Source organism: Myxocyprinus asiaticus, chromosome 28, assembly GCF_019703515.2.
Source record: "Myxocyprinus asiaticus isolate MX2 ecotype Aquarium Trade chromosome 28, UBuf_Myxa_2, whole genome shotgun sequence".
Lineage (NCBI taxonomy): Eukaryota > Metazoa > Chordata > Actinopteri > Cypriniformes > Catostomidae > Myxocyprinus > Myxocyprinus asiaticus.
This window is the reverse complement of record NC_059371.1, coordinates 25,464,036-25,481,770: the sequence shown is the minus strand read 5'-3', so window position 1 is coordinate 25,481,770 and position 17,735 is coordinate 25,464,036. Positions and strand designations below refer to the sequence as shown.

At 41.4% G+C, this 17,735-nt stretch overlaps 1 protein-coding gene across 2 annotated transcripts in view; it reads right to left on the bottom strand.

The window, feature by feature from the left end:
* Positions 1-3,387: 3,387 nt before the first annotated feature.
* Positions 3,388-17,735, bottom strand: part of LOC127419038 (voltage-dependent L-type calcium channel subunit beta-4-like) — a 29,829-nt gene continuing 15,481 nt past the window's right edge. The window contains exons 2-15 of one of the 2 annotated variants that reach the window (XM_051660071.1): positions 12,640-12,759; positions 12,441-12,563; positions 12,213-12,334; positions 11,565-11,620; positions 10,816-10,835; positions 10,303-10,383; positions 9,254-9,312; positions 9,048-9,148; positions 8,530-8,681; positions 8,201-8,296; positions 7,710-7,880; positions 7,579-7,627; positions 6,047-6,084; positions 3,388-5,924 (exon numbers count right to left, since the gene is read on the bottom strand). In XM_051660071.1, the coding sequence (XP_051516031.1) occupies positions 7,598-7,627; positions 7,710-7,880; positions 8,201-8,296; positions 8,530-8,681; positions 9,048-9,148; positions 9,254-9,312; positions 10,303-10,383; positions 10,816-10,835; positions 11,565-11,620; positions 12,213-12,334; positions 12,441-12,563; positions 12,640-12,759 (1,131 nt within the window). In that variant the 3' untranslated portion in view covers positions 3,388-5,924; positions 6,047-6,084; positions 7,579-7,597. The remainder of the gene's footprint in view (positions 5,925-6,046; positions 6,085-7,578; positions 7,628-7,709; positions 7,881-8,200; positions 8,297-8,529; positions 8,682-9,047; positions 9,149-9,253; positions 9,313-10,302; positions 10,384-10,815; positions 10,836-11,564; positions 11,621-12,212; positions 12,335-12,440; positions 12,564-12,639; positions 12,760-17,735) is intronic. The other variant, XM_051660072.1, reaches the window with a different exon arrangement.

Here is a 17,735-nt window from a genome sequence, read left to right as displayed (position 1 = left end):
ATATGACGTCATGAGCAATCCAGTTCTCTAAATCAGTGGTCGCAACTCTCTTTTTCAATGGCTCTGGGCTGCACGAGCTCATTCATGATTAGCCAGACTCACAAAGTGACAACAGTTACACGTGTTTCATGGACTGCGTGCGCCATTGCATACTTCACATGCTACTCTTACTACTTCTGCTATGTCAGTCTGTGGGAGAAATAAGAGTAGTGTGGTAGTATGCCATTACCATGGTGTTTATTCTGACACCTCCAGTTCTGCGAAAGCTCTCACAACTCTGTGTTTTTATAACTGTACATCATGTTTAAATCATGCTATATTATGTTTGTCATAGTAATATTATGTTTATTCATAAAAAAATTCAAAGTGATTAAAAAACTGACTCCTTTATTGGTATTATAATAATAATACAGGCTTTTATTGGACTTTCTTCTTGTACAAACAACAGGCACTGTATTAATCAGCACATAAACCTTTTCAAATGAATAATGTTTCTGATTATTTTGTGTAAATTCGCTTGACTGCTCTATTTTCAACTCCTCCCCTGACTGCAACTGGCAAATCTTGCCGATTGGCAAATCGAGATGCAGTTCAAGTCAAACACACCTGGAGACTCCAGCAACACCCCGTGACCCACAACCTCCCACATGCACCAGACAGAGACACAGCAGGCAGTTAATTAGCATGTGCTAATGAGATCTTGTGCCAGGGTGACCCACTCAGTAGTGCAGGAAAAGTGTGGAGATATGTCGTGTCTGCTTTACTATGCTTGTAAACACAATTTCAAACAAGTTTGACATACTTAGGAACTCAAAAGTGCAAATTTAGTGCAGCCAACAGTACTTAGTAACAAGCATAGATCTACAGATCTGCCCATGTTTTTAACCACAAATTTTGGATTTTGGCTCTGTTTGATACTTTGTTTTCTTATATTTGGCACTGCATTAGTTAATGTAATATAGTTACAAAATGACGTCACAGCTACAGACTTGCAGGGCAGTTAAAGGAATAGTTCACCCAAAAATGAAAATTCTCTCAACATGTACTCACCCTCATGACATCCCAGATGTGTATGACTTTCTTCTGCTGCATACACACAAAGATTTTTAGAAGAGTATCTCAGCTCTGTTGGTCCTCACAATGCAAGTTGGTACCAACATTTTTAAGCTCCGAAAGCACATGAAGGAAGCGTAAAAGTAATTAATAATACTCCAGTGGTTAAATTCAGAAGCGACATAAGTGTGAGTGAGAAACAGATAAATATTTCAGTCCTTTTTCAATCTCCACTTTCATATTCTTCTTCTGCCTTTCGCCACCTACTGGACAGGGCGAATCATTTATAGTAAAAAATGACTTAAATATTTATCTGTTTCTCACCCACACCTATCATATCACTTCAGAATATATGGATTAAAACACTGGAGTCTTATGGATTACTTCTATGCTGGCTTTATGTGCTTTTTGGAGCTTCATAATTTCGGTACCCATTCACTTGCATTGTGAGGACCTACAGAGCTGAAATATTCGACTCAAATTCTTTGTTTTTGTTCAGGAGAAAAAAAGAAAATCAAACTCATCTGGGATGGCATGAGGGTGAATAAATGATGAGAAAGTTTTAATTTTTGGGTAAGTTATCCCTTAAGATCCTCCTTTTGAAATAAATGATGTCAAAGTACTTTTATACTTCAAGTTAGTGATATATTTAAAAATTTCAATCCACATTCCATTTCAACCGTTTAGACTCAGAATTAATGTTTGAATCAGTTTGAGTTCCTTGCTAGCATTGGGAAATCCGATTCATTTTAGAGAATCTTTTTGTTCGGACGTCCATTTTTATTAAACCGATTTACAACCGCGTCATCACTCAAATGCTGCATCAGGCAGCTGGAAAATGCTGCCTTCAGAGCCTGTATACATAGGTAGAATAAAAATAAGATGCCTTTCAAATTGTTCTGAAACCAGTTTCCTTATGAGGCCCATTCATACAAAAGCACTGGTGGTTAAGCAGAAATGATCAGGTAGCAAGGCAGAGGGTAGAATTATCTGACATAATTTTGTTTTAAAATTGCTGTTCAATCACATTATTTTCGCTATTAGGTTTTATATATATATATATATATATATATAGTACTATGCAAAAGTCTTTGGCGCTTTATATTTTTCACAAAAACATTTGTCTTCAAACAGTAATTTTATATATTCTGCTTTTAGTGTATGAGTAGGAAATATCAATTTTAGATTTCAACATTTCCTTTGCAAATAGAATTCAATAGAAGAAGAACATGGAGCCCTACAATAGTTGGTTTGGCCCCCACAGAGCCCGTATCTTGACATCATTGAATCAATCTGGGATTACATGAGGAGACAGAAGCAATTGAGACAGCCTAAATAGATAATAGTCTAAATAGACTGTGGCAAGTACTCCAAGAAGCTTGGAACATCCTATCTGCCAACAACCAAGAAAAACTGTGTCCAGGTGTACCTAGGAGAATTGGTGCTGTTTTAAAGGCAAAGGTGGTCACACCAAATATAGATTTTTTTTTTTATGTTTCTGGACTTTGTATGATGTTAATTGATGAATGAAAACTATTTATGCCATTATTTCTGAAGACATCCTCACTAAGCAACATTTTACTGAAGTGCCTAAAACTTTTGCACAGTACTGTGTATATATATATATATAGATAGATAGATAGATATAGATATATATCTATATATATATAGCCTCAAATGTTGTTTATTGATTGTTGTGAACAACATTATTGTTACCAATATTAACTATCAATAGCATTGCCGATATTAATAATTATGTTAATTTTTAATGGTATTTTTCCCATTGAAACAAAATTGTTTCAATTTTACAGTTGTACAGCTAAACAAAGTTATTCCTCACAGTTGGGCAGGGCCGTAGCTATTGGGGTGAAAAGTGGTAACGATTCTAGGTCCAAAGGTCCAGGGCGGCCCACAACAAATTCAAAACTGTTTTATTTTAATAGGAAAGGGGCCCAGAGCAACAAACAGTCAGGGGGCCCAGAATTCCCTGCTACGGCCCTGCAGTTGGGTGATCTACCAAATCTTTGCGAAGATTCAATTCAAAAGGACATCACTGTTCCTTGCAGTTCTGATTTGACAACAATAGCTCCTGCTCTGCCCTCTGGTGGACATTTGGAATTTCTTTCAAAAGCAGCTGTCAGAACATTAATATCAAAACCACATACAATTCTAAACGCTTGTATTGTTTTAATCATGTAAGCTATAATGTAGACAAGTATAACACAAATGTTATATAGGCTTCTAAAAAAAATCAATTTAGTCAAGTTAGATTGAAAGACACAATAGTGAGAGAGGAAAAACAACAACAACAATAATACACCATGCTTTGTCCATTTTCTTTGTTTTTATTTGAGTTATTTTTCCTTCCCCCAGAGCACGAAGTACCTCTGTTCATCATCGGGCATACATTTCTTTTATGTGTTTTTCTTTTACCAGACCTTAGTGTCAATGCTGTCACATTAGTACAATATATTAAAGTAACCATTGGAAGAGGGTTTACACACTTACATTGTGCATTTATTGCATTGTAAATCAGAAGAAAACTCCAATACAATAATAAAAAAAAATAAATAAAAAAAAAATAGTGCAATCAAATTGATTTCCCTTTATTCTGTGACAGAACTTTTGAGTTCAAACTATTGTGTTCTGCATTCCTCCAGTGTTGCATACAGTACAGTTAATTGTGATATATACAGAACAACATAGACATCTGATAAAATAAACAATTAGCATTGAAAATATACTTAAGATATAGTTCTTGACTATGTACAAATCACCTGGAAATATATCAGGCATATTTTTGATTGGGAAGAGCTCATTGTAGTCCATCATTATGATCGAGTGATTGTGCTTGTGTGTGTCTCTTGCATTTGATTCAAAAATGTGACTTCAGTAAAGCAAAAGCGCCAAAAGATTCAGCATGGTCCCAAATAACTTTTTTGTTCTATATAAGTAAATAATATTACATATGTACATTTTAAACAAACAGAAAGTAATTTAGTAATTTGTTTGTGCAATTATATGGACATAGACAAGGGCAATGGATTTAATATATAATCTGAAAATACTCAAGCAGTTTGTGATAGTTTCTATGTCTGCCCATTTTATTTACCTATTCAGTTTACAGTGCAGTGTATTCCTACAAATGCTGTCAAGTTTGTCATGCATAGTCATGATTAGATTCAATGTACAATGAGACTGCATGTGCATGAATGCCTAGAGTAAAATCAGTGATCTTTTAGATTGTCCTGCAAACAAGACATAGGTCATCCTGTTATGTGCTAATATTTGGAAATGTCATTGTTATTGAATGGAAGAACGGCAAGCAAAAACACAGCAGTTACAGCAGCAAGCAGATATGTCAGCAAAACCATCACTTATCATGCAAATAATTAATGATAGTTAATATAGAAAGGATTGTTTATTTGTGATTTGATATTAAATGTGCAAATATGATCCAACCATTACAGATATATCTTTGTGTGAAAAAATAATGGTATATAGTGATACTTAGCAGAGTATTTAAAGAGGTTTTAGAAAGCATGATGGTGTTTGCAAAGGTGATGTGGTGATGCTAAGATGATGTGTCACTAGTAGTTTTAAACATAAACAGTAGAGGTCACTGTAATTCAGAACAATGAGTAGAGAGTATAAATAAGATTATGTACAGGTAGTGAGGCTGTAAAGTGCAATACAAAGATCCAGGCAAAAGATGTACAAACATTCATGTGGTCTCCTTTCCCTTTTTTATTAATTGATTTACTTTACTTCAGCTGACATAAATATAAAATGACAGGACACATGAAAAGTCAAACAGGAAAGGAAGAGACTGTCAATGAGGCTTGCTTTTAAACTCTGATTTACTACACTGTTAGTACAGTCATTTGAGGGTTGTGCTACATAAAGCTTGTTGGGATTATTACTCATGCTGAATTATTATTAATCATGATGAAATCATATTTATAGTGTTAGTGATGGTTGTCTAATCTTATAGGGCAAGCTGTGTCTCAAGTGTGCTGATTTGATACAGCACAGGGATGCTTCACTGTTTACATTACTCTCCACTTGTCTGTTTTCACAGCATGCCAACGCAACGGTTGATCCTGCTTTGGCTTCAATTAAAAAAAAAAATTATATTTAGCAGAGCAGTAAAATAGACAAAATAAATGGCAATATCGTGTCTAAAATGTACGTTTCAGTACTCAAAAAGCTGTGAAAAGGTCCATTAACTTCTTATTTATAGTACTGTTGGATAAAAGCAATATCACAATAGCAATCGTGCATAATCGATGTGTAATATTGCTTAATTGACCACAGTGTACTGTGCAAAAGCTGTTGTCATGGTGAGCTTTGAAAACAGACTGGCAGTTGTGTGAGAGGATGTTGGTTGCATGGGATGTCCCTCTCTGTGAACACTTGGTATGGACTCTCTGATGCCAGTGCCAGCCTCACCCCAGAGACAGAGAGTGGCAGACTGGCATAACCTGGTGGACAGACGGCACCATCAAGGGGCTGGGGAAAACCCCTGTTGATCTCAGTGTGGCTCTCAGCAGGCACATTCAGACCAGCTGAGGATGTGTATTACATTATGTGGATGCGTGTGTTGTCTGAAGGCCTGCAAAAAGAGGGGCCCTGAGATACAGAGGGGACATGTGTGTTAGCACAGGGGATGGGAGGTGTCGTCACTGTCAGGGCTCCTTTACAGTGAGGCAGGGAGTGGTCCACTTCTTTGCTGACCCTCATCTTATTCTCCATCCCCCTGGGGGTGGGGGGCGGGGGGTCAGCTGCTCTGAGCCCCATCTCATTCTGGGGCAATGAGTAGCTGGCCTATTCTGGGGGGCTTTCTGGAATGTTCTGTCACTCAGACCACTCTACAGGAGCAGTAGAGAAATCGGATATTATGGCTGGGTAGCTTATAGTGGCAAGCTTTACGGTCATCAGTTATTTAAGGGATAAGTCAGCCAAAATGAACATTCTGTCATCATTTACTCACCCTTATGTCGTTCCAAACCAGTCTGACTTTCTTTCTTCCTTGGAACACATAAAAAGACATAAAGAAGAATGTCTCGGATATGAGATTTGAGAGCTACCACACAGTGCAAGGTTAATATTTATTTGAATAACAACTTAAATTTGTTTTGTTTTTTCCTTATATCCTAATTATACCAGTTATGGCTTCAGAAGAAAATTTCATACGGACTACTTTTATTAAACTTTTTATAGTTTTTGCACCTCGACAGTGTCTGTCCCCAATTACTTTCATTGTATCAAAAAGAGCACCCAGGATATTCTGCTAAACTTCTCCTTTTGTGTTCCATGCACTTGAAAAATTTATATTTCAGTATATTTGTAATATTAATGCATTTCAATAGTATAACAAATTTCCACTAAACTGAAATGAGTAATCTTTCAATAATGTACATTATTATAGTAAATTAGGAAATAAATGTGAATTATTTAGGTTTAAGCCTAATTCATAGTATGAAAAATAGATTGAAATATGTGTGTGGAGGAAAAAAACAATATGAGGGTTACTAAATGATGACAGAAATGTCTTTTTTTGGTGAACTATAATAGTATTTTAGTACTGAAAAAATTAAACTATATTTTAAACTATATTTTTTGTACAGCATTGATTATGTTTCTCGATAATCTTCTTAAAGGGATAGTTCACCCAAAAATGAAAATTCTCTCATCATTTACTCACCCTCATGCCATCACAGATGTGCATGACTTTTTGTCATCTGCTGAACACAAAGATTTTAAGAAGAATATTTGAGCTCTGAAGGTCCATACAATGCAAGTGAATAGTGGCCAGAACTTTGTAGCCCCAAAAATGATACAAAGGCAGCATACAAGTAATCCATACAGCTCCAGTGGTTAAATCTGTGTCTTCTGAAATAATATGGTAGGTGTGTGTGAAACAGATCAATATTTATGTTTTTTTTCCTACAAATATACTTATAAACAGCCCTCCTGTGCACGTTCACGAGAGTTCATCCTCTTCTGTTTTTTGCCGATTAGCATTCTTATATATCGCCTCCTAGTTGGCTGTTGTGCAAATATGATTTATTTATACTTTTCCTTAGCTTTATCCCTTTCTTTTTTCTTTCTCCTCTGTGCCTAGTAGGTGGTGATATGCATAAAGAATGCGAATCGCTAAAAAACAGAAGAAGAACTCGTTCATGTTGAAAACACACATAGGAGTGCTGGTAAAAGTGTACATATATAGTACAAAGGAACTTAAATATCGATCTGTTTCTCACCCACACCTATCATACCGCACCTAGGATTTAAACACTGGAGTCAAATGGATTACTTTTATGCTGCCTTTATGTGCTTTATGGACCTTCAAAGTTCTGGCCACCATTCAATTGCATTGTATGGACCTTCAGAGCTGAGATATTTTTCTAAAAATCTTTGTTTGTGTTCTGCAGAAGAAAGAAATTCATGCACATCTGGGATGGAATGAGGGCACTATCCCTTTAACTGACAGACAGAGAGGACAATTAATCCAACCCTCACCCTTTATTTGTGGTAGTGCTCATTCAATTAGCTCCTGCGTTTCTGAGAACTGGAGGGAAAGGAAGATGGTGCATTTAATGGAGCTTCATTACAATATATTCAATCCATGCAGTTAACAATTAAAAACTTACTTGTTGGCTTGAGTTGGCCGAAGGTGGTGTAACTACATTTTGCTCCACCAGAGGGTTTACCGGGGCAGAGCCTGGTAGGTGAGTGGCACGCCAGTATATATCCAAATACTCGGCCAGGTGTTCACAGGCGTCCTCTAACTGATTCTCATCCAGTATGATGTCAAACATTTCCTAATGCAGGATAATATGGGTGAGAAACAATAAGAGTGAAAAGAATTGTATTTATAATTTTGACATTTTCTCCAAGCAGAATCTATCTATCTATCTATCTATCTATCTATCTATCTATCTATCTATCTATCTGCCTGCCTGCCTGCCTGCCTGCCTGTCTGTCAGGCTTTTATGAACCAACATCTAAGTCTGTCTTATTGAACTTTCCTTTGTTAAGTTCAAATCTTGATATCAGAGTGTGAGCCGAACTACAGAATCAAAGCTTTGGTTTATCTATGTACATTAGCAAGAGTAAACGTGTATGCAGTACTGAGACTCACTGGTGGGCACTGTGATAGTTTATCTCCTGCCATCATTTGCACGTTAAGATGTTTGCTTTGAGATTTCCCTCTGGATTTAATGAGTCTCTGAAGGACCTGGGGTAGAATGAGCAACAGTGAGAAAATGAGAGGGCAACAGTGGGAGCTATGCTTTAGAGACAACTGAACCAATACACTGTAGTACACTGTACTGATATAACTGTATTAGGCTGTTTCCGCTAAAATGACACTGACACTATTTCATTGAAGATAGAATTGAAAATTGTAAAAGTGAATTGTAAAAAGCACAAAAATTATGTATTGACTGATTGACTTGAAGACTGTTGTACCTTTGGAGAAGACACTTTCACATAGACAATAATGGGAGCGAGGGAGGTCTTGAGGAGCTGTGCGGGGTGGTTTATCGTATCTGCATCTAAGACCACCAGCTGCAGACTTTTAGCCAGCTCAAATATTCTCTCAATCTCACTCTGTACCTCTGCTGAGAAAGGAAGATGACAATTGAAAACACATTAATAATGAAATCACAGATAACATGAAATAACAATCAAGGTTATATGATATCCTTCAGACAAAAATTATTTTATTACTCTATATTAATGAGCAATTTAATTCTGTCATCAATTACTCAGCCTCACACTGTTCCAAACCCATATGACTCTTTTGTTGTTTTCTTCTGTGGAACACAAAACAATTTTAGGAACTTACAGCCTCAGTCACCTCACTAACATCCTTTTTGAAGAAAGTCATGTGGGTTGGAACAACATTAGGGTGAGTAAATGATGACAGAATTTTAATTTTGGGGTGAACTATCCCTTTAAATGTATCTTTGTATGATGTCACCTACCGAGAGTAGAGCGTGTGTTAGACCTCTCCATGATAGCTTTCTTATTCAGTACAGACCTCTTGGCCAGAGACAGATCTGCAGTCACCCGTGTAATAGAGATTCTGCCAAGAAACCACATAATGAGATAAAAGCAATGCTTCTTCTTTTAATCTCTAACCATGGGTATCTAAACAAACTCGAGTGAAACCAACAGGCTCTGCACTCACCTTCCATCAAACCTGTGTTTTAGGAAGTCAAACAGAGCTTTCTGCATCATATCTGTCACCTGTACAAGAGGAGATCATGAGAAAACATATTCACTCATTGTATCTTTGATAAATGATGGGCTAAATCTGAGATAATTTAGGTGCTGAGATATTAATAGCGTTAACATCCAGCCAGTGATTTTGTTGTCTAAGTAATTAAAGGGAAAATAGATTAAATAGAAGATTTCCTATCCTGGTGATTTTAAACATGAGCAATGCTTATGCAATGGATAATGTGGTTTGGATGAAGTAATGTGGTTTTATTTAAACACAGGAGTGAAAAATGAATGACTCCAGAAATAGAGGGGAGAGTCAGCGGTAGAAGAAGAAGGTCCCTGGTGTCTCCGTTAAAGAGCTAACAAATGTGTCCAGATCACCGTGCCACAGCTGGACTTAAATATTTACATACATGAATCCTCTCACACACCAAAATAGAACCTTACAGTGTCTATGCATTCACATACAGATATAGGGGAGGCTGGGGCTAGTTGACACACACTTCACTCCAGAGTTCACTGAACAAAAGTCAGGTAAGTTGGCACAATAGAACCAGTTATTAAAAAGCTTATTATAGGCTGTTCAGATAAATATACAGAGTAGAACCATTATGAAAAACACAAAAACACAAAATTCATGAAAGAGCAAAAATTTAAAAGATGCCGAAGATATCAAACCATTATTTTGGACAACAAACATTGTAAAAATTAAATTGTGTGAATTTATATAATTTAGAACATGACAACTTGCCCCAGTAACAAATAGCCCCAGTCTCCCCTACATTTCATGTCTGATAAATACAATGATAATCAAATTCAACAGAGCAAAAAAATTAAACAAAATACAAAATAAAATGATATACTGTATAAAACAAAATTCAAAAATCTAAAACAATTGTTTTGGACAAACAATATTGTAATCAATAGATTGTATGAATTTGAAAAAAATCTGAAAACTTGCCCTAATAGAAATGTTGGGGGCATTGATAATAACATTGAATTGAAAGATTTTACCTCATAGCCTTTAAGTGAGGGGCCAACCAAAACAACCGGCCTCATAGATGGAACAACATCATAGGGTGGAACATGTTCTGTCTGTAATAGAGTGGTGTACACACAGTGTTAAGTCTTACACACTCTGAAACTTAACTAACATCTCTCACATCTAATGAGTAGCCCTAAGGGAAGCAATTTCAATAACAGAACATTGAAATTGCTTACAGCCCAACTCAAGTTGAGTTGAGTTGAGTTTACTTTATTCTTCAGCCAAGTCTTTGGTCTCATCACACACACAAAACATTGTACATACTTTACTCCAGCAACAGTATGAAGAATACAGTATTACACGTGCAGCATGAAATAATCAAACATAAGCACATATATATATATATGTCCAGCCTCTTTATATATATATATATATATATATATATATATATATATATATATATATATATATATATATAAAGAGGCTGGACACAAACTGTAAATATGTCATATCACTTTTTGAGGGAGAGTGGAGCCACCTACCTGTTTTTGCTTCTGTTTGGCTTTTTAAAAACATGAGAAAAGTGTTTAAGAAAAACCTAAGGTGGCCGTTTGTGTGCAAAATTAGTAGAAGCATACCTGTAATTTCAGGCAAAACATACAGTACAGTGGAGTTCAAAAGGCTGAGACCACAAAAATGTGGGATTCAAAATTGTATTTTAAACCTGGAGACAAAGTTTTGAGATTTAGAAAAATGTTACTAAAAAAGTGTTCTCTTTTTACCATGTTCTCCTTTGTACAATTCCACTGACACACTAAAGATACATTTTGAAACATTGTCAAATCTTCCTGGTATAACATGGATCATCATGTTTTGCACAAACTTGTGGAGTCCATGCCAGCTCGAGTGCATGCTGTCATTAAATCAAAAGGGAGACATTTCAAATACAAAGAAATTCTGAAATTCATGCTAATTTTGCAACTGAATTTTTGTTTGTTATGCTGATAATTTAATTTGTAAAAATTAGATAAATATAAAATATGATAACTTAAACCTAAAAAATAAATAAAAAAAAGCAAAATAGAAGCATTTCACTAGTGGTCTCAGACTTTCAGAGCCTCACTATAGCCTAACATTTTTGTATATCATACTGAACATGACGTGTACAAGCATTTTATGCCCTAAAGGGAAATGTAGAAAGATTACACATCTACAGTATATGTGATATAAGATTATTGTGGCTTAATAGTAGTAAGACAGTGATGCATGACATAATTTAAATACCTCTCACCTGCAGAAGGAGGAGTTGACCTCCAACCCCCAGATGACGCATTCCCTCCCACTTTCCTGTTTACAACACAAACACATCAGAAATTGATTCAAACATCTTTGATTAATCATAAACTATGTCGTTCCAAACCTGTATGACTCTCTTTTTCCATGGAACACAAATGGAGAAATGTAAAAAAAAAAAAAGAGAGTACTGGCCTCTGTTTTTTAAATAATGAAAGTGAATGGGGACTCCAATGAGTTCCAAAATTATAAAAATGCATCATAAAAGTGGTCCATATTTCTTGTACGATATATTTCAAGTCTTGTTAATCCATACGACAGCTTTATGTGACAATCAGACTGACATTTAAGTAATTATTTACTTATAATCTTCCTCTTCCCCCATTTATTTTTCTAACATTTTGGAACTCAACAGCCCAGATCCCCATTCATGGAATGGAACTCAACTACATGGAAAAGAGTCAGTACACTCTCCAACGTTTCTCCTTTTGTGTTCCACAGAAAATACAAAGTCATGCAGGTTTGCAAAGGCATTGCGGTGGAACGACATAAATTATGACTTTTCATTTTTGGGTGAACTATTCCTTTAATGCACAGCATTCAGTAATGACTATTCATAATAATGGGATGTAATCTTAGGTCCGACCTCTGAGCAGCTTTCTGTTCCTGCTTGATGCGCATGGCCTCCAGTTTAACAGGGCTGGGGATGAAGGCAATGTCAGCCCCCTCCTTCACTAGCCTCCCGATCCACCAATCATTATTATATTTCTGTATGAAAGGTGATAATGTGTAAAATACATTAACAAATACTTAACTTATACCAAACATAAACTAACCTCCTTTCAACAATCTTCAGTTATTGCACAAATCACACCTCTTTTATATGTAGAAAATCTTTGGCTTCAAAGTTGATGGCAGTACCCTGAACCGGACAGTCTTCATCTAGAGCCCCGCAGTAGCTGACACTGGTTCTCACTGCAAATGCCACAGGCTTGATCTGCAAAAACAAAGGAGGAAAACTTGAGTCAATGCAATTGAAGATGTGTAGTACATGACTGTTTAAGTAAGTGCACCTTGGCTCTCTCGAGCTGCTGCAAGGCCTGGCGCTCGGCCTCACGCCGAGACGCCTCCTTGTCCTCCTCCAGGGACAGGTCGGAATCCGATGGTCTACCCGTGTAGGAATCAGCTGAACTCTGAATAAACACAAAAAAATGGACAGAGAGAAAGAGGGAGAATGTAATTAGATGAAAAGAAAGAGACGTGCAGAAAACCAAACCTGAATACCTGAACACAGAAGACATTTCAAATGCAAATCTTATGTGCATTGGTCAGTTGCAAGCCTTACATTCGATCGTTCCTCAATTATTACTTGACTTACTGTAATTCTGTATTTCATTTCACTGTTGTGAATTTATGGGTTGAGGAAATTTAACAGTGATGTCTCCCATCCCTCAACCCTTAAAACCTGCTCTTCTCTCTCTCCTTTTCCTCTCTCTTTCCCCTCCAAAAATCCAGTCTACAGTGAGGATATCATTTAAATATCAAAGGCAGCCACAGGGTGCAAGCGTCTGCAGCTTCCACCACCAGAGAAGACAAAGCATAGGCTAATTAAGCAGACACTGACTAAGATAAGCTTTGTATGTGTGATAAAAATATCCCAAATAAATGAACATGTTAAATAAAAGACAGCCCTAGTAGGGAAGTGTTCCCTGTCTGTCACTCACTCGACGTTGTGTCGATGTAGTGACACTAGGGGTTCGCTCTTGAGAGCCCCAATCACCTTTGCTTTATTCAGAAAAGGCCAATGAAAATTGGCAAGTACAATTTGCATGCCACTCTCCGCCCCGGACATACGGGTATAAAAGGAGATGGCGTGCACCACTCATTTAGACTTGTTCTTCGGAGCCGAGCGCATGTGTCTGTGTGTTCGTCTCGTCACCTTATTCCTTGCTGCTGGAATTTACGGTGCATATCAATGGTCGCCCTCGCACAGTCGAGTGTTGTGCTTCCCCTGGGCGCTTCGGCGGCTGAGTCCACAGGTGTTAAAAGAGTATATTCCAAAAGAGTATATTTTCTCTAAAAGAGCTCGCAAAAAATGATTGGCGTCTTTTTAAAGATGTCCTTTCACCTTTGTGCTACTGGGTGCAGCCGTTATCTCTCCCCACCGGATGGCCATGAGATCTGTCTCAAGTGCTTGGGTCGCCAGCACGCCAAGGCAGCTTTCGTGGAGGGGTCATGTTCTCACTGCGAGAACATGCCTATGAGAACGATGTGGTCGCGGCTCTCTTCCTTCTTTGTGAAGCAGAGAGCCACCGCGGCTGTGTCCCAACCCGGTCCGTCCTATTTTGAAACTCGGGTGGCTGCGTCGGTGAACGCCGTGGGTGACCTGGATGTGGATATGGGAATGTTTCCACCGGCTCAATCCCCGCGTACCTCCCAGCCCCCAGCATGCTCGTTCTGCCCAGTAGAGTTCACGAGTGAGGTAGGCGGTCCGCATCAGGGCGGATTTAATATCTCATTCAGGGCTCATGACGAGGATGAGTTATCGGTTGCAGCATCAGAGGGTGGGCTTCTACTTTCGGAAGCGGACGAATCTTCTGAGCTCCTGTTCTCGGGTGGTAGAGCACAGGATGATGCAGACGCTGAGTTGGCAGCCGTGCTTGCCCGGGCAGCCACGAACATCGGGCTGGAGTGGAACCCTCCGCCCTGCCCAGAGCGTTCACAGCTAGATAATTGGTTTCTTGTCTCGAAGCGTGACTCACGGCCGCACCAGCCCCAGTGCCCTTCTTCCCGGAAGTGCACGAGGAGCTCGCGAAGTCATGGAAGGCAAATTTCTCTGACCGTACATGCTTCCGCCCTGCACGCCATGGCCATCCTGCAGGTCCACTAGGCCAAGGCGCTCAAACATCTGCATGAGGGTAGGACCGATCCAGGACTTATGCAGGAACTGTGCACCGTGACCGACCTCGCTCTACGGGTGATGAAAGTCACAGCGCACGCCCTGGGCCGGACGATGTCCACCTTGGTGGTCCAAGAGCGGCACCTGTGGCTCAACATCGCCTGCCCCAGCCACCGGTCACCATTGTGGGCTTGCAGAGCAGCACGCCTCCCCTGGACGATCCTCCTGGTGGGGCATCTGCTCTGCCCTGCCGGGAACCACCCACCCTGGGCGACATCAGGATTGGTTCACGGCCATCGACCAGAAGGACGCATACTTTCACGTATCAATCCTTCCTCGACACAGACCCTTTCTTCGGTTTGCCTTCGAGGGATGAGCATACCAGTACAAGGTCCTCCATTTCGGTCTATCCCTGTCTCCTTGCATCTTTACCAAGGTTGCAGAGGCTGCCCTGGCCCCGCTGAGGGAGAAGGGCATTCACATTCTCAATTATCTCGACGACTGGCTGATTCTAGCTCACTTGCGAGATCTATTGTGTGCACACAGGAACCTTGTGCTTCGGCACCTCAACCGACTGGGGCTTCAGGTCAACTGGGAAAAGAGCAAGCTCTCCCCAGCGCAGAGCATCTCTTTTCTCGGTATGGAGTTGGACTCAGTTACCCTGATGGCACGCTTTACGAACGAGCATGCACAGTCAGTGCTGGCCTGCCTGAAAACCTTCACGCAGAAGGTAGCCGTCCCGGTGAAACAATTTCAGAGGCTCCTGGGGCATATGGCATCCTCAGCGGTGGTACTCCCCCTCGGGTTGATGCATATGAGACTGCTCCAGCACTGGCTACAGACTCGAGTCCCGAGGTGGGCATGGCGCCACGGCACCCAGCACATGACTATCACACCTCGGTACCATCAAACTTTCAGTCCTTGGTCACACCTGCCATTTCTACGGGCAGGGGTTCCTTTAGAGCAGGTCTCGAGGTGTGTCGTGGTCACAACAGGTGGACCTGGACAGGACAGGGCCCCGCCTGCAATGGCACATCAACTGCCTAGAGTTGCTGGCGGTATTGCTGGCCCTGCGGAGGCTTCAGCAGTTGATTCAGGGCAAGCACATGTTGATCTGGACAGACAACACAGCGACTGTGGCATACATAAACCACCAGGGCGGGGTACGCTCACATTGCATGTTGCAACTCGCCCACCGTCTCCTCCTTTGGAGTCAGCAGACGTTGAAGTCTCTGCAAGCCACTCACCTCCCGGGTGTCCTCGACCGTGTAGCAGACGTGCTCTCATGGCAGGTAACGCTCTGCGGAGAGTGGAGACTCCACCCCCGTGCAGTCCAGCTGATTTGGGAGAGATTTGGAGAGGCACAGGTGAACCTGTTTACCTCCCGAGAGTCCTCTCACTGCCCCCTTTGGTACCCCCTGTCCGAGGCTCCCCTCAGCATGGATGCCTTGGTGCGCAGCTGGCCTCGGGGGCTGCACAAGTACACATTTCCCCCAGTGAGCCTCACTGCAAAGATGTTGTGCAAAGTCAGGGAGGATGGGCAATAAGTCCTGATGGTCGCGCCATACTGGCCCAACCGGACTTGGTTTTCAGACCTGATGCTCCTGGCAGTAGCCCCTCCCTGGCACATTCCCCTGAGGCAGGACCTTCTCACTCAGGGCCAGGGCACGCTCCAGCACCCACGGCCAGACCTCTGGAATCTCCACATCTGGCTCCTGGACGGGATGCGGAGGACCTAGCAGGCCTTCCGCCAGCGGTTGTAGACACGATCACTCAGGCCAGAGCCCCCTCCATGAGGCAGCTGTATGCTCTGAAGTGGCGTCTCTCTGGTTTGGTCTTTGGTTTCTCGTGGGGATGATCCAAGGAGATGCACAGTCAGGTCTGTGTTGTCCTTTCTACAAGAAGGACTGGAGAGATGGCTGTCTCTTTCAACCCTGAAGGTGTAAGTGGCTGCTATTGCAGCATATCATGATACACTGGATGGGAGACCATCTTGACAGCACGACCTGATCTCCTGGTTCCTCAAAGGCGCGAGGAGATTGAATCCCCCTAGACCGTGCCTGATTCCCTCTTGGGATCTCTTTGTGGTCCTACCTGGCTTACAAAGAGCCCCCTTTGAGCCCCTGGAGCAGGATGAGCTCAGCACTTTGTCCCTGAAGACGGCCCTCCTGGTGGCGCTCACTTCTATCAAGAGGGTGGGGGACCTGCAGGTGCTCTCGGTCATCAGCGAATGCCTGGAGTTCGGGCCGGCACACTCTCACGTGATCTTGAGACCCCGGCCTGGTTACGTGCCCAAAGTTCCCACCACTCCCTTCCGGGGTCAGGTGGTGAACCTGCAAGCGCTCCCTTCAGAGGAGGAAGACCTTGCCTTTTCATTGCTGTGTCCAGTTTGTGCCCTGTGCACCTATCTGGACTGCACGCAGAGCTTTAGATGCTCGGAGCAGCTCTTTGTCTGCTTTGGAGAGCAGCAGAAGGGAAAAGCTGTCTCCAAACAGAGGTTGTTCCATTGGATTGTGGATGCCAATTCACTGGTTTACCAATCACAAGACCTGCCATGCCCTTTGGGCGTCTGGGCGCACTCCACCAGAGGTGTTGCATCCTCCTGGGCACTGGCGAGGGGTGCCACTCTAGCAGACATATGCAGAGCAGCAGGTTGGGCTACACACAATACCTTTGCGAGGTTCTACAACCTGCGCATAGAACCGGTTTCAACCCGAGTGTTACGGGGTAACAACAGGTAGGCCGGGCGGCTGATCAGTGTATCGCTTGCATTGCGCCTTTCCCCTCTTCAAGTGATAATGTGCGCTATCTTGTCCACAACAGTTTCCCGTAACTGGTGAACACTGGATGCCTCATTAATTCCTTAAGCACTATTCGGTGGTGAACTCGGCGGCGGAGTGACACCGCCAGGCCCAGTACTCGTGGTATGCCCCTTTTCAGGTGAGCCCGTGTACTTGGGCTCAGTGCTCCATATGTGGTGATTCCCCCCTCGGTAATCCCGTATGATGTGTTTCCACTGTTCGGTTTCCCCTCAGGTGCACCCTGTGTCTCCCCTCATCAGAGCTCTGCTCTGCCTCGGCCACTGTTGCTGTGTACCCTCTCCGTAGATAGGGTCCTCCCCAGTGGCATCATTCCATATGTGAACTTCCCTGTCAGTAAGTCCATGTGAGGTATTCTCCACATGTTAACCTCGCTCTGGTAGGATGTGGTCTCCGTAGTGCTCTCCCTCCTGGAGAGGGAAGAGCACTTCCCCAGCGCTATTCTAGAAGG